The 21,778-nt window shown below is 43.7% G+C and overlaps 1 protein-coding gene and 1 pseudogene across 1 annotated transcript; both read right to left on the bottom strand.

The window, feature by feature from the left end:
- Positions 1-1,933: 1,933 nt before the first annotated feature.
- LOC144703115 (RING/U-box protein) lies at positions 1,934-21,518 on the bottom strand. The gene is made up of 15 exons (XM_078575213.1): positions 21,333-21,518; positions 21,162-21,262; positions 20,590-20,675; positions 17,946-18,036; positions 17,667-17,716; positions 6,840-6,909; positions 6,653-6,759; positions 6,491-6,556; positions 5,985-6,427; positions 5,688-5,799; positions 4,398-5,508; positions 3,927-4,001; positions 3,035-3,844; positions 2,718-2,927; positions 1,934-2,308 (listed from the first exon to the last, which is right to left on the bottom strand). The coding sequence occupies exons 2-15, from the start codon at positions 21,225-21,227 to the stop codon at positions 2,072-2,074; spliced, it is 3,534 nt and encodes a 1,177-aa protein (XP_078431339.1). The 5' UTR covers positions 21,228-21,262; positions 21,333-21,518; the 3' UTR covers positions 1,934-2,071.
- Positions 8,916-9,037, bottom strand: LOC144704006 (5S ribosomal RNA; annotated as a pseudogene).
- Positions 21,519-21,778: the final 260 nt, after the last annotated feature.

Raw genomic sequence — 21,778 nt, 5'->3', positions numbered from 1 at the left:
TGATTGATAAATTTTCTTCAGCTGACCACTTAGATATTTATAAGTTTAAATCTTGTTGTATTTCCTCATTTAGTTATTAATTTTTAAGGCTTGAGAATTCAAAATCATGGTATTTTGATGTTCCAGAAGAGTCTCTACCTGCTTAATCCAAAATGGTGTTCCCTTATCGTAAAATCCACATGCACTGTTATCAATAAATGCATCATCCCTTACATGACAAAATGATACAAACCCCAATCCTTCTCAGGATTTTTTGGCCTCTTTTGCTTTTAGGGTACTTGTGAGGCCTCCAACTTGTAGGATTTCTGCCAGTATATAATGTTCTCTCTCAGGGGCTGACGGTCTACTGCTTCCATTGTGCTGGTGAAGGCTGCTTGCCTTTGATCAGCAATTCCATGTCTCTTACAAGTTTTTTTGCATGACATTACTATTCTTGAAGGATTTGTCTCCTCTAGGTGATCAGCAATTCCATGTCTCGTCTAGGTGGGCCTGCCAATGCTTCAGATGGTCCTCTATATCAATCTCTTCCTTTTTTTTAAAACAATAAAGCAATATCTTCCTTATCTCTGATTGATTCCTCTACCTCCTGCCCATCTGACCCTCTCCGATATACCCTCTCATTTTGATATGAATACCATGCTCTTATTCACAAGTCAAAGTGACAGATTAAATTTAAGTGTATCCTCTCAATTTTTATGTAACATTGATGCCATTTCCTCTAAACATCAACATTTCAAATAATTCATTTTTTATGAATCACAACTGTTGATCAGAACAAGCTCTGTTTCCTTTTTCTTCAAGTGTTGTAAATGTTCCACTAGCATAAGTGGCCCATACCTTTTTATTCACTTATTTGTTCTTCGATAAGTGGGGCTGCATGTTTATAAGTGGCCCAAATAAAGTGGGGCCGCACATGGGAATAAGTCACTTAATCAGCCCTCCATGTATCTTATTAGCTGATATTCGAACCAGCTCAAGCTGTAAGTGCAATAGACTTTTTTGCTTATTCGAAAGCCCTAGCCTCCACAAGGGTTTTTCTGCCAGCTAGGGATAAGAAAATAAGTTTTGTTTGTTTCCTAACATGCTAACTAACATGAATGGGGAAAACCCCTTCCTGACAGGTTTACAAACAGCTCACAAACAGGTTAACCATTCGTGAACGCTTGGGATTCCCAAGGATTTTTTTTAACAATACTTTCTCTCTCCCCCTTTTGATCTCCCTCTCCCTCTCCCCCCTTCCATCTCCCTCTCTCTCCCTCTTGCCATCTCTCTCTCTCTCGGTCAATCTCTCATTCTCCCTTTCTTTTGATCTCCCTCTCTCTCTGCCTCTTTCAATCTCTCTCTCTGAGTCAATGTCTCACTCTCCCCCTCTTTTGATCGCCCTCTCTCTCAATCAATCCCTCTCTTGGTCAATCTCTCTCTCCGTCTTTTGATCTCCCTCTCTCTCTCAATAAATCTTTCTCTCAGTCAACCTCTCTCTCTCTCTATAACTTAACAGTTCCTTCAAAATGTTGTCCGTTCGCAAGCAAACACAATCGAACCAAACAAAATGCAAACATAGATTTTCACCTGTTTGTTCTGTCACAAACACTGTTCTTCCGATGACGAACAACAAATTTTCCATCCCAACTGCCAGCTCTGCAGAGAAGCATCATAGAAGTGAGGGTATGTATGCAATCTAACAATGACTTATGACACCTTTGTCATCAATAAGTCATAAAGAATTAACATTAAGAATTAACACGTGATGAACTCTGAGGTTGCCTATCTTCATCACAAACTTGCTTAGGAAAAAAAGACTCTTAAAGGATTGCCCACGACTAGTGATGGGAAATTTGTTGTTCATCACCAAACGAACAGAGTTTGTCAATGCACGAACAGGTGAAAATCAATGTTTGCATTCGCGTTTGGTTTGTACGTGTTCATTCATGAATGATTTGGGAACATACTTCTTTTTGGAAGACCTGTATAATTTGACAGGGAGAGGGGGAGAGAGGAAAGATGAACAAATAATAGTATACTTATATACAGGAGCAGGAGACAGATATTAATTCCAATTTAGCTGGCAGCGCTAGGAATCAACTTCCTTTGGAGGTCGCTGGGGCCTCCTATCAAATGACGTCACATACTCCTCAGCTAGCTTCTTTACCTTGTCTCCTTCTTTGATGAGAAAGCTCGCATTCTTTGCCTTGGAATGGTACTTCATCACCTTTTCCGTCGTCTTACCCACTGCCCATCGGTACTGCTCCACAGTTATGATGCCACTCTTGCACAATGGTCTGATGTGCTCCTTAACGTAAGCCTCCACCTGTTTGGAAGGATAAGTAAATGAACATAAAATATGTGACAATAACATCACAGAACTAGTGTTTGTGAATGGTGATGCAAAAATGTCATCGTCATCCAAAACCTGCCTCGTGAATGACTGCAGCTTGAGTAATGATGACTCATCTTCATGGTCATCCTACAACAGACAAAAGATGATGATGATGATGATGATGATAATGATGATGATGAAGATGATGATGATGATGATGATGATGATGATGATGATGATGAAGATGATGATGATGATGATGATGATTTCCCCTTTGTCTCTTGTCATCAGAGCAATGTTGACAAAGAATAATGTGAAGAGGTGATTAAGAGGCAAAGTTATCATTGTCCTCATTATTCTGATGAGGGCAAATGACTAGTCAGAAGTGGAAAAGCATTACCATTTTTGAGATGGAACTTGTGGTTATTTCCACTGCAGAATCACGTGAAGGGCTTCCATTTTTGCTGGACTCAGCTGGGTTATCAGGGTGAGCCGGACATCCTTTTGAGTGAATGGGCTTCTTACCACAAAGTTTGATTTGTGAATCATGCAACGAAGTTTCTTCACGAGTCTTTCCTTCAACCCTTTTGATTTGATTATCATCCCTGGCCTTAAAGTGCCCATCATCATCCAAATTGGAGGGGGAAGAGAGAGAGAGAAGTAAATAAACAGACAGAACAAAAGACAATAATATGTCAGAAGGGGAAAGAAAATTACCATCTTTGATGTGGAACTTATGGTTATTTCCTCTGCAGAATGGCGAGAAGGGCTTCCATTTTTACTTGATTCAACCAGGTTATAAGGTTGAGATCCAGTCGAGTGAAGCTCCAGCTGTGAATCATTCAATGAGGTTTCTTCACAATCATTACCATCCAACTCTTTAATTCGAGTATCGTCCATGGTCTTCAACTTGCCGCCATCAGAAAAATTCATGGATGAGACAGAGGAACCCCTTTCAGCTATCCTGGAATCGCTAAGATCTGTACTGTGTTCCTGGCATTTCTCACAGCTAATTTGTTCTGCTGGGCTATGCTCCGCATGCAGAGACTTGGTCAACGCTTCACAGTTTTCAGACGGGAGCGTCATTTTCACTTGTGCCTGGTTTTCCAGCTTGAAAGATTCATCTTGGATGAATGAATCTGGACAAGAATTGACAGCCGGTTCATTTTCTTCCCGATTGGATACAGCCATGAGAGGGCTATTTGGCGGAGAGTCTGAAAGAAGGCCAGCCAGCCTCAACATTTGTTCTACACTCTCGTTTGTGGATTCAGGGAATCCATTGGCTTCATTGGTCCCCACGTCAGTCGGGTTTATGGCTAAGTCAACTGCCTTCAACCTTGAATCCTTCCCATGGACTGCTCGCTGAGAACAGAGATTCACATAAACTAGCTTACTTTTGGACCGTTCACAAATTTCTTTTTCAATGTTCACAGCATCAGCAATGGCAAGCTCCACTTCTGCCGCTGTGTGGACGATAGGAATGCCCACTCTTTTCAAATATTGTTCAGCAAGACGGTAAACTTGTGTCTGTTACATATTTCACAGAAGAAAAGGCTCCATAAAACATTATGCTAAAAATACACCATGGCAAAAGGTGAAAAAATACAACCTGCCTAACAGGCATTGGAATCTTCTTGTGGCTACAGGGCATAGGCACCGGCCGCATCACCATCGGCAGTTGTGCCTGTCCAAAAGGAAACATACACGAATAAGTTGTAGTTTTTGCCATAAAATTGGACAATGGCGAGTCCTCGTGTCTCCATCACTCATCCTCATTAGGATGGAAATGAAGAAATCATCTCTGTCTCTCATCCTTGGCAGAATGATGATGAGGATGCCAAATTTGTCTTTACAGCACTTCTAGTCATCCTCCCCTTGTTAACCTTTTTCAGATGATGAGGGACAATGACACAATCATCATCGGTATCATTCAAGTGCAAGATGACAAAATCTTCACTGTCACTCAAGCTGCTGACGATGAAAAAAATATTTGGATGCCGATGATGATTTTCATCATTGTATACAAACAATATTAAGTAAAGCAACTTGTTAAAAAATGAAATTGATTGGTTCAACGTACTAGGAGCGGATAGCTTCCCTTCAGAGATTGATCCTTTTCACTGCTCTGAGAAGTTCCTGAGTTTGATAACGAACTCTTCCTGGCGAGAACCTCTAGTGCCCACTGCCTCTTATCACTTTTGGAAGAAGACGAGCTCAGGGGATGCTTCGTTTGCTCTCGAATTGCCTTTGTGATAATGTTCTCACTATTTTGAAGATCTTTTGCTGGGGCACTGCCACCGGTTTTTAATCTTTTATTTTGTGCAGTAGCTTCTGTTGGATTTTTCCCATGTGCATCAGCAACGTTGGATAGAGGCTTCATCCCCTCTGTTCTGGGAAGAACAGAGGTGTCGGCTAAGTATAGCCTTGAAAGCAACGAATTATCAGCTTGTGATTCACCATCTTGTGCAGTTTCAGGATTAAAGACAGGGGATTTGAGTTTTTTAAGGAGTTCAAGCACAGACTGCAGGGTTTTGACCTTTTCAGGCTCGTCGCCGACGCGACGATGTTTCCAGAATTCCACTGCCCAGTCTCGGTCCCAAGCACGTTTTCGCCTTCCACTAGCTGTTGCATACACCTTCTTGGTCAGATTTTCCCGCACCTTTCCTTTCTGTGGAAGTATATTCCTCGCTCTCAGAGGCTTCAGCTCAGATTTATCGAAGCTCTCAGTCGCAGATCTAGATATTGCAGCACGAAATGCAGAAAGCAGCTTCCCATCAAAGGCCTTACTGATGTCTGATATATTTTTTTCACCAACCGTATCTCTTATCTCGCCTCGCAGTTTCTGAATTAAAGAGGATGATTTGTTATCAGCCATGGATTTCCACAATATCTTCTTAACCCTCAATCCACCACTGCCGCACTTCTCATCAACTCTCGATGATTGAACAATGCTCATGATATCAAGCGTGGCATTATTTTCTGGATTTGGGTTAGACTCCAGATAGTTAGATGGCGACCCCAACGCTGAAAACTCGGTCTTTGTTTCCAGACATTTTTCAAACTGACGCTTCTGGGGAAGCACATGTGATTTCTCATCGTCATCCTCAGGTTTCAGGCCAATGCAATCCGCTGCAGGGGCTTGAAGATCTTGAACTCCTTCAGGGGATTGGACACCACCTCGTTCTTTGTTCCTAGAAAATTGAAAAGAAATAAAAAGAACAATGATGAAGATGCCTAGTGGGTACATCTGCATTAGAACTTGTTTTTACTAAAAGGGCTCTCCAAGTTACAGTAGAATATGGATTCAGTAGAATGGCAGTAAATTGAAGGAGTTTCAAAAGAACAGTTATCAGAAGTGTTAAATACTTACAAAAGGGGAGACGAAGGAATATCAAAATCCCTTCTAGAGGGACTTTTAGGTTCAGGAATCTCCAGAACTATATCCATACCACTGTCAGTATCGCTCCTCATGACATTCTCCACTGAATGTTACAAAAAACACAACAGAATATCAGAGAAATCCACAGTGAAAAAAAGAGTGTAGCAGTTCTCTTGAAAAATTATCTAGAAATTGGAAAAAAAACATGGTTTATGGATAAAAAAACTGGATAGACATATAAGAAGAAACTACTTTCAGATACAAAATGAAATTGCCCAAAACTCTCACCCTCATCATAACCCATTACAGGATTATCTGCTGATACTTTACCGGGAGAAACCTCAGATGAAAATTCTGATGGGCTCCGATTGGTTTCAGGATTGTTTATCAAGAGTTGATTTGAATGCTGACCCATAACATTTATGTGGCCCCACTGATCAAATACAGAAGCTGATGGCATGACATTCAGCATTGAAGCTTCTTGTTGTGAACATGTTCTAAGGTTTGTCTCAATTTGATAGAGGCTCTCGTCATTGCCGCTGAATTGATTTCCTTCGATCAAGGAGATGACAACGGCTGTCTCACCAGGATCAGCAATGGAGACTGAAACCCTCCCAGAAAGAACAGAACCCACAGAATGAAAACTGCAAGGATTTCTCTGATCATTTTCAAGCAAAAGATCTTCTTCAGAAATCTTCTCCGATCCTCGTGATGCAGGCTTCTTAATGCATCTAGCAGAAAAAAAGTAAAATCATAGAATAATTTTCATTTGTTCAGCAGAGATAAGACACTACCTTGGACAGAGCCATGAACTATGAGATGTGTCTTCTGGATCAAAACCAACACAAAAAGCATGGTACCTGCAAAGATACAACATGTAAAATAAGAATTCAGCGAAGAATGTTAAGTTAATAAATGGTAAGGTTTTAGTATTTCGAAGTACAGTTTGTGATTACCAGACATCACATGAATCGCAAGCAATCGATGTGTCAATGTTTGTGTCTTCTTCTGTTGGAGCTCTGTCTCTAATTTTGCAACCATGTCCATCCAGACATACAACTGCCTACAAGATATATGTGAATGAGATATCAGAAAAATAGAGGAAAAAAGACAATATGAATGTGCAGATTTAATTCTCATTACATCTTCGTCGATGTAGTACGAAGGAAATGAAAGAGTGTTAAATCTCCCTTCTACGTGCAAATCTTCATCCCTGGGAAAAAGAAAAATAACTTTAAGAAATAAAACTAGATACGACTTAATAATCACACTTCGAGTTGACACTGTTCAGTCATGCATTTTTTTCAGCGTACAGACCAATAGAGTCAAATAATTCTTGGAAGTTTGGTGTTTTTCAATCATTTCCCAAAACGTTAGTTGGGGCACTCAAATTCACAAGTAAAATGACCCAAAATATCAACCACAAAATGTAAGAAGGAATGCACGTTCAATAAGCATAAAAAAGCTAACACAAATGATCAGCCCCCAGCAATGAACTGGCCCCTGCTCTATCTGATGTTACTTACCCAAAAGAAACACGGCACACTTATTCCAATACTCAGTGTTGTCTGGTTGGCCAGTTGAGAAAGTTTGAGTAGATATTTCCATCTTGGTGCCTTATCAGCTACACCAGAAGGTGCCTTATTTGACCAGCGTGTGTCGGATTTCATAGATATGCAACAATCCCTATTTCAGCTACGACCAGAAGATGGAGAACGAGATAGTTGGACATGGACAAATGGCCTCTTCTCGGTCCATAAGGCTTGCATGATGATCCGAGAAGGACAAGAGGAAGACATGGCAATAGTCAGCGCATACAGGTTCATATGGCGCGAAAAAGTCCCATTGAAGGTGAGGTTTTTTGGGTGGCTGCTAGCAAGGAAAAGATTAATGACAAGAGTCTTTCGCAAAAAGTTATACCCAGATACTTCATTGCAATGCGTGTTGTGTTTGAATGGGGAAGAAGATTGCAACCATCTTTTCTTTGAATACTCCTTCGCTCGCACAGTTTGGGCCAGCCAGTTACTCTCAAGGATGAAGGTGACATCTGAACAGGCCTTTTGGGAGTCGACACAGAATTACGTGGGAAGAAGAAACAAGGAAGGGGGACGAGCATTAGCGGTGTTGTGGGCCATCTGGCTACATAGAAACGAGGTGTTGTTCAGAGGTAGAAGGGCTTCTACCGATGGAGATATACATGAAGTAGAAGGACTTAAGGCAGCATGGTCCTTGCGAACGACGAGAAATGAAGGGAGGTTTTGATGGTGACTGATAAGCACGTACAGGGCCTGTAAGGTCCTGACGGGAGGTTCACCGATTTGTCGGGTGTTCATACCTTGTCATGGTTCAAAAAAAAAAATTCCATCTTGGGAAAGCTACACCCCTTTCTTCTCTTCCTCAATAGACTTCAATCCTTCTAATCATATCTCTCAATATAGATATCATTCTCCTTCTATGAATATTGACCCATTCCCCGTTCCTCTGTCTTATTTTTGTCAAAATAAACAGTTTCTTCTTGCTTATTGGAATTACATGTTCTGAAGAAGAAATTACAAGACATAACGTGCCCTACTTGATCTATGTCCAAGAGAGTTAATTATTTTCGGGGGCAGAGGTGGAAGGCTCATCTTGACTAACTTCTAGAACGGCCAACTCCATCATCACTTGGGCTTTTAACAGTCCCTCTTGTCTCCTCCATCAGCCTTCTTGGTCTGATGCCAGGGCTGACCATATTTCTACGGAGTTATTATTCTATCCAGTGGCAATCTTGTCACCCTACAGTAGTGGATCGCCATTCTATTTGTCTTTTGTAACGTCTGTATGGCCCATTAAGGCTCACAGATATTCCACACTTAATGTGTCAGCTGGAATTTATATACTTGTTTCCATTTCCCATTCTTGCTATATTTTGACTTGTCTATTTCTTTCTGTATTTCCATTTATGGTCCAATGGGCCTAAACTTTAGCCCAATATGGTGTACCTTCACCTGGTATTTAAACCAGGATCACGTAGAAAATAAAAGTCACTCTCTTTTTGGTTACTTGAGATTGAGGGGTCTCGTAGGGTTTCCCAGAGGCGAAATCTACTCTGGGTATCCAAAATCTCTTGTCCAGATTTGACATAATGTCCTAGCTGGCCCACAATTGTATGCCAACTAATATTCTTGAATATAAGAGGTTTTTTTTGAGAAATTTTGAACTGTGATCACATGCCCATGCTGTGGTCACCAACGGGGACTTCCCAGGCAGTCACCCATCCTGGTACTGCTCTCGCCCAAGAGCGCTTAATTTCGGAGTTCTAATGGGATCCGGTACACTAGTGTGCTGATACTAGTGTAAATATATAAGAGGTTGACGAGTATTGTATTGCATGCACTAATCTCCTCGACAATTCAAGGGGGATGGCAAACAACGACTTCTGCAACACATGGAATCAGAGCCAGTTCCATATTTGGCCTAGAAATACCATTTTCCCTACCTCATTCATTCAGTCTCTGACGTCAGTTGATGTTACTTGTCATGTAAGGGAGAAATATTTTAAGTCTGGAAATGGAGAAGCTGAAGAGTTGAGGCATTTACGATCACACCCTCCAGCTGATGATTGGATTATGCCTACCTCTGCGAGACTAATATTAGTCAATTAGGCTTCCTGTATGTACCTCTGGATTCTACCTTCCTCTGGAAGACTAATATTAGTTAATCAGGCTTCCTGTACATATCTCTGGATTTTCTGCCCACTGAAGAATCATTTGAGCCCATTGCTCCAGTTCCGGCTATTATACAATTAAAACCTCCTGACCCCATCTTTATACCTAGAAAGGAGAAGTTAGCTTATGATTTTCCTCACATTGGCAATTCTGATGAAGATGATTTTGCATCTTAGCCTACCCAGGTAGATGGTGATTCTCAAAGGTGCTCTATTGCTGTGAGAAATGGTAAGTGAGTGTGTGTACCCACTAAGTAAAATTTTTACCTATCAGTACTTATCACCTTCCTCGATGCCATTCAGAGCTGCACTAAATTCATGAAGTATTCAAAAGCATACATGTAAAGCAAAGGAAGATGAGAATTGGAGAAGAGCAGTGTACAAAGAGATGAAGACACTCCTGAGGAATGACATTTGGGCTCTTTCTGAGCTGCCATCAGGGGAAAAGCCAAACGGGTGTAAATGGGTCTACAAACTGAAATACAAATCTGATGTTGGCTTGGAGAATTACAAAGCTCACCTTGTGTAATAGGAAATACGCCGACATACGGGGTGGATTCAGAGAAACATTTTCACCAGATGTAAGACCTATTACAGTACACATACTTTTGTCACTATCAACAAATATGGGGAGGATCTAACATCATTATGCTTTTAAAAAATGTGTGCTTGCATGGCAATTTGGATTGCCCACTTGTTCAATAAATAACACAATTTTGAGCGGAGTAAGATAGAATTACTGGAATGAGTGAGGATGAAAAAGGATTGCCAAAGGGTCACTGCTTTTCAGAGGACGACTTCAAGGCTGTAAAACACGAGAGGGAGTCACCCCCAGTCGAGAGAGCGATAACAGCTAGGCTTGCTCACATCTAAATCCCTCCAAAGACCAGGCTTGAGGAGGGGATGAAGTTGCCTCATATGTGGGCTGGGCCTCTGAGTTGGGCCACCTAGTCTTCCTGGCTTTCTTTCACTTACAGATCTGACTTCAGACCATAACAACGATCTGGAGGAGGAAAATTATATGCGATAACTCCCGAGTGGAGGAAATTTGACATGAGGCCACATCTTCAGAATACAGATTAGCAGTCGGCACTAAAGGTTGAGTGGAAGTTAGAGGGATGACCAGCCAGAGTGCTGTTGAAAGTAGGACACGTGCTGTTGAAAGTAGACTTGGCCATTTCACTGCACCTAATGTTGCCTCTGATGCTGAAGCAATGTTGGATAATGAGAGAGTGAGAGAGGGAGAGAAATAGAGGAATGTAATTTTAAAGTGAAAGAGTGAGAATGAGAGAGGGAGAGAGGGAGAGAGTGAGACTGATATAGTGCAAGACAGAGAGAATACCAGAGGGAGAGAGTGAGAGAGTGAGAGAGTGAGAGAAAGATTGCTAGAGGACAGAGTGACAGAGGGGGAGAGGGAGAGGGTAAGAAGGAGAGTACAAGAGGGAGAGAGGGAGAGAAGGAGAGAGAGAATGAGAGAGAGAGAGAGGGAACAGGAGAGGATAAGTGAGAGGGAGAGAGTGTGAGAGAGAGAATGAGAGAGGGAGAGAGGGAAAGCAAAAAAGAGGGCGAGCAAGAGAGAGAATGAGAGGGAGAGGGGGACAGTGAGAAAGGGTGACTGAGAGATGGGGAGAGAAGGAGAGATGGCGAGAGAGAGGGAGATAGGAGGAGACGGAGAGCGGGTGAGAGAGAGAGGAACAGAGGAGGAGAGCGGGAGAGGGCAAGAGCGAGAGGGAGAGAGGATGATAGAGAGGGGTAGAACGAAATGGAGAGAGGGATAGAGCAAAAGAAAATGAGAGACAGAGAGTGAGAACGGGAGAGAGGAAGGGAGGGAGGGAGGGAGGGAGGGAGGGAGGGAGGAAGGGAGAGCGAACGAGAGGGAGAGTGAGACCGGAACAGAGTGTTGCTTTGAGTTCTTTCTTACAAGAGGGTATGTATAACCCTACGCGGTTATCACATCATGACTCTAACAGTATTGTAGTCCCTTAGGCCTCTGAAATGATACAGCAGCTGGTATATGTGTGGAGGAAGGCCAGATAAGGTCCCAATCTGCAAACACAGGCCCAGCCCAAAATGACTCCTATTTAGAACCCTACAAGAGGAAGTTTGAGGCATTAAATCACACAGTAAGCCTTCCCCCTTGCTGTTGACATCTCCTATCTCTCATCTTGGTCATGACTCTCTCTCTCTTGGCTTGCCGGTTGACATCGTCATTTTCCCTTCTGAGCCCACGACAGCTCTCCGGCGTACCCTCGCCAATTCTCCTCGTCAGTCCCATCTCCCTTCCTCTCTATCCCGGGAACCTCTTCTACCTCTCATCTCCCCTCTCCCTCTTGTGTGGAAGTTACACTGGAACATTTGAATCACTTATCGTTGAAATTGAGTACACTTTGGATCATTGATCCATCCCTCGATGCAGAACATATCAACCTCAAATGTACTTAATGATGACATCTATTTATCACATCAGTAGGGTCACCGATTTCGAGAGGTCCTTTAATTCCTTTTAAAAAAAAATACTCCCTGGAAACTAATAGAAGCTACAAGGGGAAGTCTATAGATTGAAGAATGCACCCTACGGCACTGAAATAGTCCCCCAGAGCTTGGCTTGGACAATTGAAACATCTGTGCCATACCTTATACATCAAGCATTCTGAAACAAGTCGAAAAATCGTTCTCATCACCAATGTGGATGATATCATTATAACCGGAGATGATGACATAGTGATACAGGGCTTGAGTGGCCAGCTATCTGAGGAATTTGAGACCAAGGCACTAGAGAGGCTAAAATATTTTTTTGCCATTGAAGTCCCAACTCAAGAGATGAGATCTTCATGTATCAACATAAGTATATTCTTGTGCGACTTATCTACCTAAATAACACAATCTGACACTGCTTTTGTTGTTGGACTTTCAGTTTATGTACTGTCCCAGAGAAATACATTTGCAAGCTCCCTATAAGATTTTGGGGTACCTTAAAGGAGCCTCTGGATATGGGCTGATGTTTGAAAAGAGAACACAACGGGGCTGAAAATCTACACTGGCATCAACTATGCTGGATCAGTAGATGTCAGATGATCATCTACTGGTAACTGAACTTTCCTAGCAGGAAATGGGGTCACTTTAAGCAGAAGGTCGTCTCAAGATCAAGTGCTAAAGCCCAGTTCAGAGTATTTGACAAAGTGATTCTGTGAAATTTGTGGATTTAAGGTATTCTGGGCGAACAGGAGATTTTGGAGAATACTATATTGCAATGGTAAGTCTGCCATTGACATGACACACAACGGTGTGTGTTGTGGAAGAGAAGAGGAAGATAATGACATACTCATAACTGAGTACATAGGTGGGTATGTATACCCTAAGAGAGAGAAGGATAGATGGGCTAATGGGCTTATAGAATAGGGCCCATTAGCCCATAGTAGCTAGTCTCTCACTAACACCCCCCCGCAAGTGAAGTATGGATATCTTCCATGCCGAGCTTGGAGACGGCACGTTGAAGAAGTGGGCGGGAGAGGCCCTTAGTGAGGACGTCCGCTGCCTGGTCGGCGGAGGCAACAAAATCAAGGTCAAAGATCACAAAGAGTAGGAAGTAGCGATGCCCCTTCAGACTGGGCTGTGAGGCCGGCCCCCATACATCACTGTGGACGCGGAACAGCGGGGTCGTAGTGTGAGACGGAGAGGAAGCAAAAGAGGATCTACGATGCTTGGCCAACTGACAAGCTTCACAAATCACAGTCTTGAGGTCCACGCCCAAACATAACGACGGAAACAAACGCTGTAAAGTAGAGAAAGGTGGGTGTCCAAGACGCTGATGCTCCATCAGAAGACGACCCCGACACTGCTCAGCCACCGAGAGTAGAGTCCGGTGCACCATGAAGCACTGGGAGCGGCCTCCGTCATCCAGCAGCAGCAGTCCATTCTCCCGCCTAATCAGTGTAGTCCGGCCCACCTTGTCAGACAGAAACATACCGTCAGGCCTGAGGTGGAATGAACAGGAGACGGCATCAACTAAACGCTGCGGAGACATAAGAACTGCCCGCAGGTCGGGAACATGCAGGACGTTTTGAACCACACCAAGACCGTCCACATAGACTGCCCCGATGCCGGCCACACGAAGACGTCCACCCCCTGCCGTGAGAACAGTACGGCCACCCTGATGCCGCTCGTAGGACACAAACCGGGCATTACTCGGGGTCATATGTTCGGTGGCCCCCGAGTCAAGGACCCAAGTAGTATCAGAGACGACAGGAGAGTGAAAAGCCGTATGACCACAGTACCATTCATCGGAAGGGGAAGGAGTGGAAGACGCACCAAAACCACCGAAGTAAGCTGTGGATGGATTCTGCAGGCTGCCATCTGGTCACGAAGTCGGGCCAAATCTGCCTGGAGCTGATCCATGGTCACTGAGGAGGCGCTGGCGGAGGACGAGTCGGACTGGGCCACCATGGCCTTGCCGTCGGCGGCCTCTTTCTTCTTTCTCCAATCATTCAGGCGCTTCTTGCACTTGTTCTTCCCGTGGCCCGGTTTGCCGCAATATGAGCAAACCGCCGTCCCAGCTGGTGGAGCAGCAGATGTGGGCGTAGGGAGGATTGCCGGGGGCTTGCCGCCGGAAGAAAGTGCAGACGCGGTGGGGGCAGAAAGCAGGGCGGTCGACTCGCCCGGAGGACCGGAGGAGGGAGTCCCATGGAGGAGAAAGTGACTTTCCTCCTCTTGGAGCTCCTTCACCAATTCCTCAAGAGCAGGTGGACCTTCTTTGTGGTGCAAAGCACGACGACGGACGTCATCATACTCGCGGTTCAGGCCGCTAAGGAAGCCCATGATCCGCAAGAGGAGCACATTCTGGTACGTCTTCGACGTCGGGTCGTCGGGTGGAAGATAATAGTCCACCTCATCCCACATCTTCTTGTGGGCAAGTGCATATTCAGAGATGGTCAGCGTCCCCTGACGGAGATTGCTGGCCTGACATGCAAGAGCATAAAGGCGCCACCAGTCGTTGTCCCGGCCACAGAAGGAGCGTGCCTGATCCCAGAATCCTTTGACCGTTTTCTGACGCGGAAACCGGTCGCGGAAGTCGGGAGCCAAGGTGTACGCATACAGCCAGCCGAGGACGAACTGTTCCTCAACGTCCCACGCCGCATGGTGTGGGTGGTCGACTGTAAGGGGCTCTTCAGTGCAGTGCTTGAAGAGCTGACGTGCCTTCAGGGCGGTTTCGACAAAGCGCATCCACTGAAGGAGATTCGGGCCCCGTAGGAGTGTCACCTCCGGGACCGATGGGAGCGGATGAGCCACCTTGTAGGACAAGGGCCTCTCGACGAAGTCAGTCTCAGTGAACGGCATGTTGGTTTCGGTGGCGGCGTGCGGCGGCGGCTGGCTGCGGCGCGTGCACGCTGCTGCTGTTGCTGCGGCGTGCGGCTGCTGATTACTGCTGCCCAGGCGCGTGGCGGTGGCGGTTGCGGCGCGGCCGCGCTGCGGCTGGCGGCTGCGGCGCTGGCGGCTTACGCGCTGCGGCGGCGGGGCTGCGGCGTGTGCGCGGCTGGCAGCTGCGGCGCGGGCACGCTGCGGCTAGGCTGCGCGCGGCGGCGGCTGGCGGCTGTGGCGCGCGCGCGCTGCGGCTGGAGCTGCGGCGCGCGCGGCGGCGCGGCGCGGCGCGGGCACGCTGCGGCTTAGGCTGCGGCTCGTGCGGCGCGGCTGGCGGCTGCGGCTCGGCGCGCGGTGGCGGCAGGCTGCGCGCGTGCGCCCGGCGGCTGCGGGCTGCGCGCGTGCGTGCGCGGCGGCTGCGGGCTGCGGCGCGTGCGCGTGGCGGCTGCGGGCTGCTGCGCGTGCGCGCGGCGGCGGCGGGCAACTGCGCTTGCGCGCGGCGGTGGGCGGCTGCGCTTGCGCGCGGCGGTGGCTGGCTGCTGCGCTTGCGCACGACGGCGGCAGCTGCTGCTGCAAGAGCGGCAGCGGCGATGTGCGGGCGATGTCAAACCCTAGGTGAGGAGCTCTGGAGCTCTGATACCATGTTGTGGAAGAGAAGAGGAAGATAATGACATACACATAACTGAGTACATAGGTGGGTATGTATACCCTAAGAGAGAGAAGGATAGATGGGCTAATGGGCTTATAGAATAGATCCCATTAGCCCATAGTAGCTAGTCTCTCACTAACAGTGTGCAACATGACTGCATAAAACATGTTGAAACTAACCATCATTTCATCAGAAAAAAGATAGATCAGAAGATTATCTACAAGGATTATGTAGAATCAAATCAACAGTTAGCTGATGTACTCGCCAGGGGCGTTCCCAGAAGTATATTCTGCAGGCTGTTGAGAAAGCTGGGATTTGAAGTATTTATGCACCAACTTGAGGGGGTTGTCAGCTGTAGGTCCCATTATATAAGGTCCACGGATATTCCCCACCTAATGTCCTAGTGGGCCCAAATAGTAGGCCCACTAAAACTTTGTTAATGCCGGGTTGTTCTTTTTACAATTTTGTGGAGGGACTTCCAGAAACATAAACCATGATTTAAACGAAGATCAGACATTCAACATCGTGTAACAACTTAAACACTTCAAATAAAAGAGTTATGTAGCCATATCTGATAAGAATCTAGATGGTTTCAATCGTACAAGGCAGATATGGAGATAAAGATATAGGCAAGATGGACATGGTAACAATGAAAACGAGACTGCTAGAGTGGATGTCACCAAGGAGACGGGATTCCGATGGAATGGACATTGTCAACAAGGCTATGATAGGTGCACATCATTGTGCAAGATTTATGTTACCACAAGTTTCGTCCTGAACTCCAAAGAGCGCATAATTGAAAGGAGGTTATATGAAATGAAACAAAAAAAATTGTGTTAGGGGTTTGATGTTTGTATCTGTTGCAAGGAGACATTTCCTTCAATCTTTACAATTTCACCCTCAAAACTTATGAAATTACGTATATGTCTCTGTATTATTTGACTATTGCAACTAATAGCTAATGAGATCTGGATCACCATAACAGGTAGGGGATCCAATAACAGTGTGTAAAATAGGCCTTTTTCCCTGGAAATGTATTGAGATTTTTCATGCTACTGTTCCCTCCTCTCCTCTCTCTTCCTCTCTCTCCCAAAGCTCTTCTCTAATGGCTAGCTGGAGTCCAGAAGCTGTTTTAAGTTCTTGAAGGTTTTTTGTGCTATCTCAAACTCCCTCTTCCTCGCTCTGACATTCTACTTTCTCTCAGTATCAATATCAAAGGATCAACAGGTCCCGCTTCTCTGTCGGGAACAATGATGGAGAATAAGACTGCCAATCTCAATCTCATTGATCAGGCCCCATCAAAAATGATTATACCAGGGAAAGTGACGGTGTTGGACAGAGGAATCAACATTACCCTATCTGTCCTGATATTTTCTCTGTAATCCAATATTGGTCCATTAGTGAAGCAGCCTTACAGGTTCACTATGATTTCATTTTATACGTCTTTCCCGTTCTGGATTCGGTTATGGCTTACTCATAATAGGCTCAACCCTAGTAACCTTAGGTAGTCCCAACGACGGCTATTGGGCCACTGCTGATGCAGGGATAACAGATAGTCACTTATATGTCATTTGAAACCAGCGAATAACGGCCTAAAACATTAGTGTAAGGAAAAAAAGATGAGGCCCAAGTAAATGATATGGAGAGGACGGTTCTTGGGATCGAGGGTATATAACTTCTCTTGAAAACTTCATATGTGCCTTCAATTCTCTCAAACACTTCGGTTTATATAGTTTTCCTCCACAAAAAGAAAAAACAAAATGGCAAAAGACCAAAATACCCCACTACTAAGTCATTCCTCGGCTAGCAGCAGGGGTAGAGCCATCCTGATGGCACTAGGTGAAAGGGGCTTGTCATACGAAATCCTTCACAATTAACTGAAATATAAAAGATAAATATAATGACCAGCCTAGATTTGGCAACTTATCTCCATAACTATGCAGCAAAAATAAACTCGAGTCATGAAACCTTGCAGTTGGAACTATCTGGGGCCATCCAAGAATTAGACAATTAGAACAGCAAATAAAACATAATAAGGTTTTGGGTCAGGGTACTTAGCTTCGATTAAACAACTGATAGTGGTATTTGAATGTTTCATGTATTTTGATCTACTAAAATATATAATATGAATATGACTACGGGCATTTCATGCATGGTAATGGACCGAAAAATAAACAACAATCACGCAGAAATTGCAGTATTTCAAGTGAAAGAAACGATTATTCAGAACACACAATGGGAAATTGCCCGACAGCTTTACCTGGAATGCAAAGGGTCATCAATTCTAGCATTTCCAACTGTCTCGTAGACCTACAAAATTGAAGAAACAAAGCAATATTATTTTTGGGGGATTGAACTCAGAAAAAATTAACATTGGAGCTATATGTTTCATGATTTTCAGATTTAGTAACAAAAGGTACAACATCCAAAAGAATTAAAGCTGACATCTTAATTCATCTATTAGGGATTTCTGAACAAGATTTTGCGAACAGAGATATGAGGTTATTTCCAGCTATGATTATGTCCAAAAATTACATACAGGCAAACATGTGATGAGTTGAAATTCCATCTTGCAAATTGGACAGAGATTTGTGATTGCCGCCCAGTTATCAATGCATGCAAAACAAAACCTGAGAAAGAAAAATAACGAAAGGTTTGAGATTAGAGTATCAATTATATAGTAAAACAAAAACTAGGAACAAGAAGAAGAATTAAAGTTAGTAGTCAAATTAGCGTCTAACGCGTCAGAAGGATACGGGCCCACTTGCACAGAACAATGTAGATGATGTGCATGCTAGCTTAATCTAAACAGAAGTACATGGTGTCAATCCAGGGTCTACAACAAGAAATATCAAAGAAAAGAGATATTGGATGTTCATTTATTACGATCAAAATAAACTAAAAAAATTGAGATATGATTAATCAAGTCACAGGTCCCAATATATGAGGGGAGAAATTATGCCCTACAGACAACTTATCTTCGTTTGACTTTCCAGAGAAAAAATTACATTTTGCCCCACGAATATGAACCCAATGACATTCATTTGAGGGACAGAGCTAAGGATCACTCAAGTACAAAAAACGAATTCAGCATCTGGAAAGCCTAATGTCCCGCAGTCATGCAATCTCGGGACAAATTTGCTGATAAACACCTCACGATAGTTTACCCAAGAGTGATGAAGCAGAGGACTAGTCACCAGAGCCAGAACCTCACAAATGATTTGGCTTATTATAAATAGAGGAATTAAGGTGGATAAGGGAGGTGGAAGAGCGGAGTCAAGAGTTCTGGGCAGCAGTGTCAGAGTTCTGGAGAGAGTCAGTTAGACAGCAATCGTTCCTGGAACTCAGTCCTATTTCTTGCTATGGGGGTTCTGTAGAAAAGCGTCCAGCAGAGAAGACGGAGGACATCCTGAGAATACTTGCGGAGATCCACACAAATAAAGTGGGGATATATGGAGCAAGAACTTTTGGAAACAATTGGAGAAGGTTGGACACAGGTTTGTTTGTAATCCTTAAACTATGTTCCAGAGTACTCTCAGTTTTCAATCATATTTTAACTAGTTTCTTAGATCAATTTAGACCTAGATTAAATTTATGCCATACCACTGCAGCCAAGAATCAAGTTTAAAATGCATCAGTCAAGGAAAAGCGCTCCAACATCGAACAAACATAGTACGTAATAATTAACATAACAGAAAATTGATAAGATCCCCGACCACCCTCAGTAATATACTTGTCTTTTTGTATCTTTAAGTTTCAGCCAAATCCTTGCATCCCGTCCATGGAAGGACAGACTGGAGGTTTTGATGAAGAGTTTGTGGTTAATAGTTTGCTAGGTTTTATTCAATGACGGTTTTCTAATTTCTAATGTCTCTCACCCGCGGGTTCATATCCTCCTGCCTCTCAAATTTTCATCGCATATCCACGTTGCCCCGATAGAGACCGACAAGGATCTTATCAAAACCTATCACATTATTCCCATGTGATGTGCAAACTTTGCCAACCAGAAAATTTTTTTAACACTATGACATAGATGTGTAAATTTACTTATAATTCTTTAATTTTGTCTATTTTGTGTAAGCGGGCCATGTGTTATAAGTGGATGATTCAAGCAAATGTCAATAATGTCAGCTAACCATTTCCTTTATTTGAGATTTCCTTTATTGTTATTTCCTTTAATAGGATACCGTTAGATGTAACCCCCTTAATATCCATTATATAAGGGGGACAAGGGAACTGATCACTCACCAATCAAGAAGTTATATTTTCTGTTTTCCTTCTTGGATCTCTTGATTTCTACTCTTGTCGACAAGGATTTTGTATAGGAAAGATTGATCATCTACCTCTCCCACAATAACTATTTCCAATCACAAAATCTGGCTAAATTCCTATAAAAACTCTCTCTATAGTTCAGAGATGGAAGATCCAAAATGGATATCAGGAACAAAAATGGGGGAATAAAATCCAGAATAGGATGACAGAAATGGATAGCTGGAGGCCTCTGCCAGAGATCTCCCCTTTGGACAGCAGGCTCGATTCTATTAACCAGCCACCAGGTTGCTCCCTGCAACCAGTTCTTGAGAAAAGACCAAATGTCACTGTTCCTCCTGGTCTGTTTATTTATAGGTTCCCACACATCCTACATTAAGACACTGTGTCTTCCATTGGCTTCCGTTTGCTTCTCCAGTAACTCTTGGAGAAGAATTTTTTTGTATAATTGACCCACAAGACTTTCTTTACTTTGAGTCAGTGGGACACTCAATTGATATGTGGGCCATGTACGTCATGTAGGTCCTCTTCCATACCCCTATAAGCTGGTAATTAACCAGCTGATTCACGATTCTTCTTTTTCCTTTTGCCTCTTTCACTCGCTCAATCCTAATAAGACAGGTGGCAGTGGCGGTGAACTAGGAAGAGATCCCCAATCAACGAGATAGATGAGTAGTATCTACTCAGCAAAGACTCTAGTAATTATTATTTTTCTCTCTAATCAGACAAGTTGCTTTCACAACCAGCAGGTAGATCAATTCAAGCAGCATTCTATATGCTTTCGTACAACTTTGGCATAATGCTATGATACGCAACGTTTCTTCTCCAACCATTATCAAAGGAAGAAGAGGAGGAAATTGGACATATAGAAGATTTTCGCAAAACAAAATGACACTATAGCGTTGGAAAGTTACCAATGATCACAAGAGTCCAGCATCCCTCTATCAATGACAACGTCAAGGCATATTCCGCAGGGTTCATTATCTTGAACACAATCATCCTGAAAAAAAAGTGAAATCATACAAGTCGAAATAGAGATATGCAACGTATGGGGACAAGATTACGTCTCCCCACCCTTTAAACTAACAGGAACTTCAAAAGTACAATGTCGTTCGGAAAAAAATGTCATCTGTACTGATTACCGTTCTAGAAAATGAGCTGAGAAATATTGGATGCCGAGAGGGATCCCAAGAGTAAAAGAAAACTATGGTAAAATTCAAGGACTGAATTATATGCTTTTGCAATAACCGAATCGTCGCGTAATGACACACGCAACTCTCTTTCGGTTTGCCTTCCCGACACTGTCCAATGAACTGATTATTCATAACGATAAATCATGTCGCATTGTATACACAAATGTTCGAAAGAGGACGTGCATCATTCTTAAACACAACAGTGTCGATACCCAGTGGTCCAACGGGGAAAATAACTTGACGAGTGTTTTCGATCGTGCACAAGAAAAAAGAAGAAAAAGATTAGGAAGTACAGTATATTCCTCGAGACCAAGCTCAGCATCGTCCGGAAAATATTCAATAGACTCATTGAAATCCATCAACTTTTCTGGGCGTGTCCTAATTCAGAATTGATCTGCAGGCAGCGGAATAATCTACGATGAAGATGGAACCACAAAATTCAACAAGCCAAGAGAAACCCTCACCTCACTTGCAACTGGAGCAACTGCGTTAATTCCCAAATTGCAACTCCGTGATTGTCACTAGATTAACACTTGTACGATACAAGGTATGATCTTCGTCGATCAACGAAAAACAGGCCGGCTTGTGAACTGTACCGGTCGGCCGGTCCATATACATTCCGGGCGAACCAGGCGGCCCTCTAAGAAAACAAAAATTAAAAAATCAGATTAAAATGACACGGAATGAGTAATACGGTCCCCGGTTCGACCCCAACCGACCAATTCGGATCGGATCGATCGAATTATTGGAATTAACACCAAATAAACAAAATATGTATAATAAATGAAATGAGCGAGAGAATACGAAAGAAAGCCAACCAGAGAGAGAAACAGAGAACGCACCAAAGAGAGAGAATGCGAGACACAGCGAGCTCGAGAGAAAGAGAGAACAAGACTTAGAGAGCCCGTGA

This window comes from Wolffia australiana, chromosome 5, assembly GCF_029677425.1.
Source record: "Wolffia australiana isolate 7733 chromosome 5, ASM2967742v1".
Lineage (NCBI taxonomy): Eukaryota > Viridiplantae > Streptophyta > Magnoliopsida > Alismatales > Araceae > Wolffia > Wolffia australiana.
Note: the sequence above shows the minus strand (reverse complement) of the source record. Positions and strands in the feature narration are given on the sequence as shown.

Bases quoted from the DNA above. Each gene is read 5' to 3' on its own strand.
- LOC144703115 (XM_078575213.1), bottom strand. From the start codon at position 21,227: ATGGATTTCAATGAGTCTATTGAATATTTTCCGGACGATGCTGAGCTT. The intron at 6,760-6,839 runs GTAATGAGAATT...TATATCTTGTAG, and splicing joins CGTACTACATCGACGAAGAT to GCAGTTGTATGTCTGGATGG. The intron at 5,800-5,984 runs GTGAGAGTTTTG...TGTAACATTCAG, and splicing joins TGTAATGGGTTATGATGAGG to TGGAGAATGTCATGAGGAGC.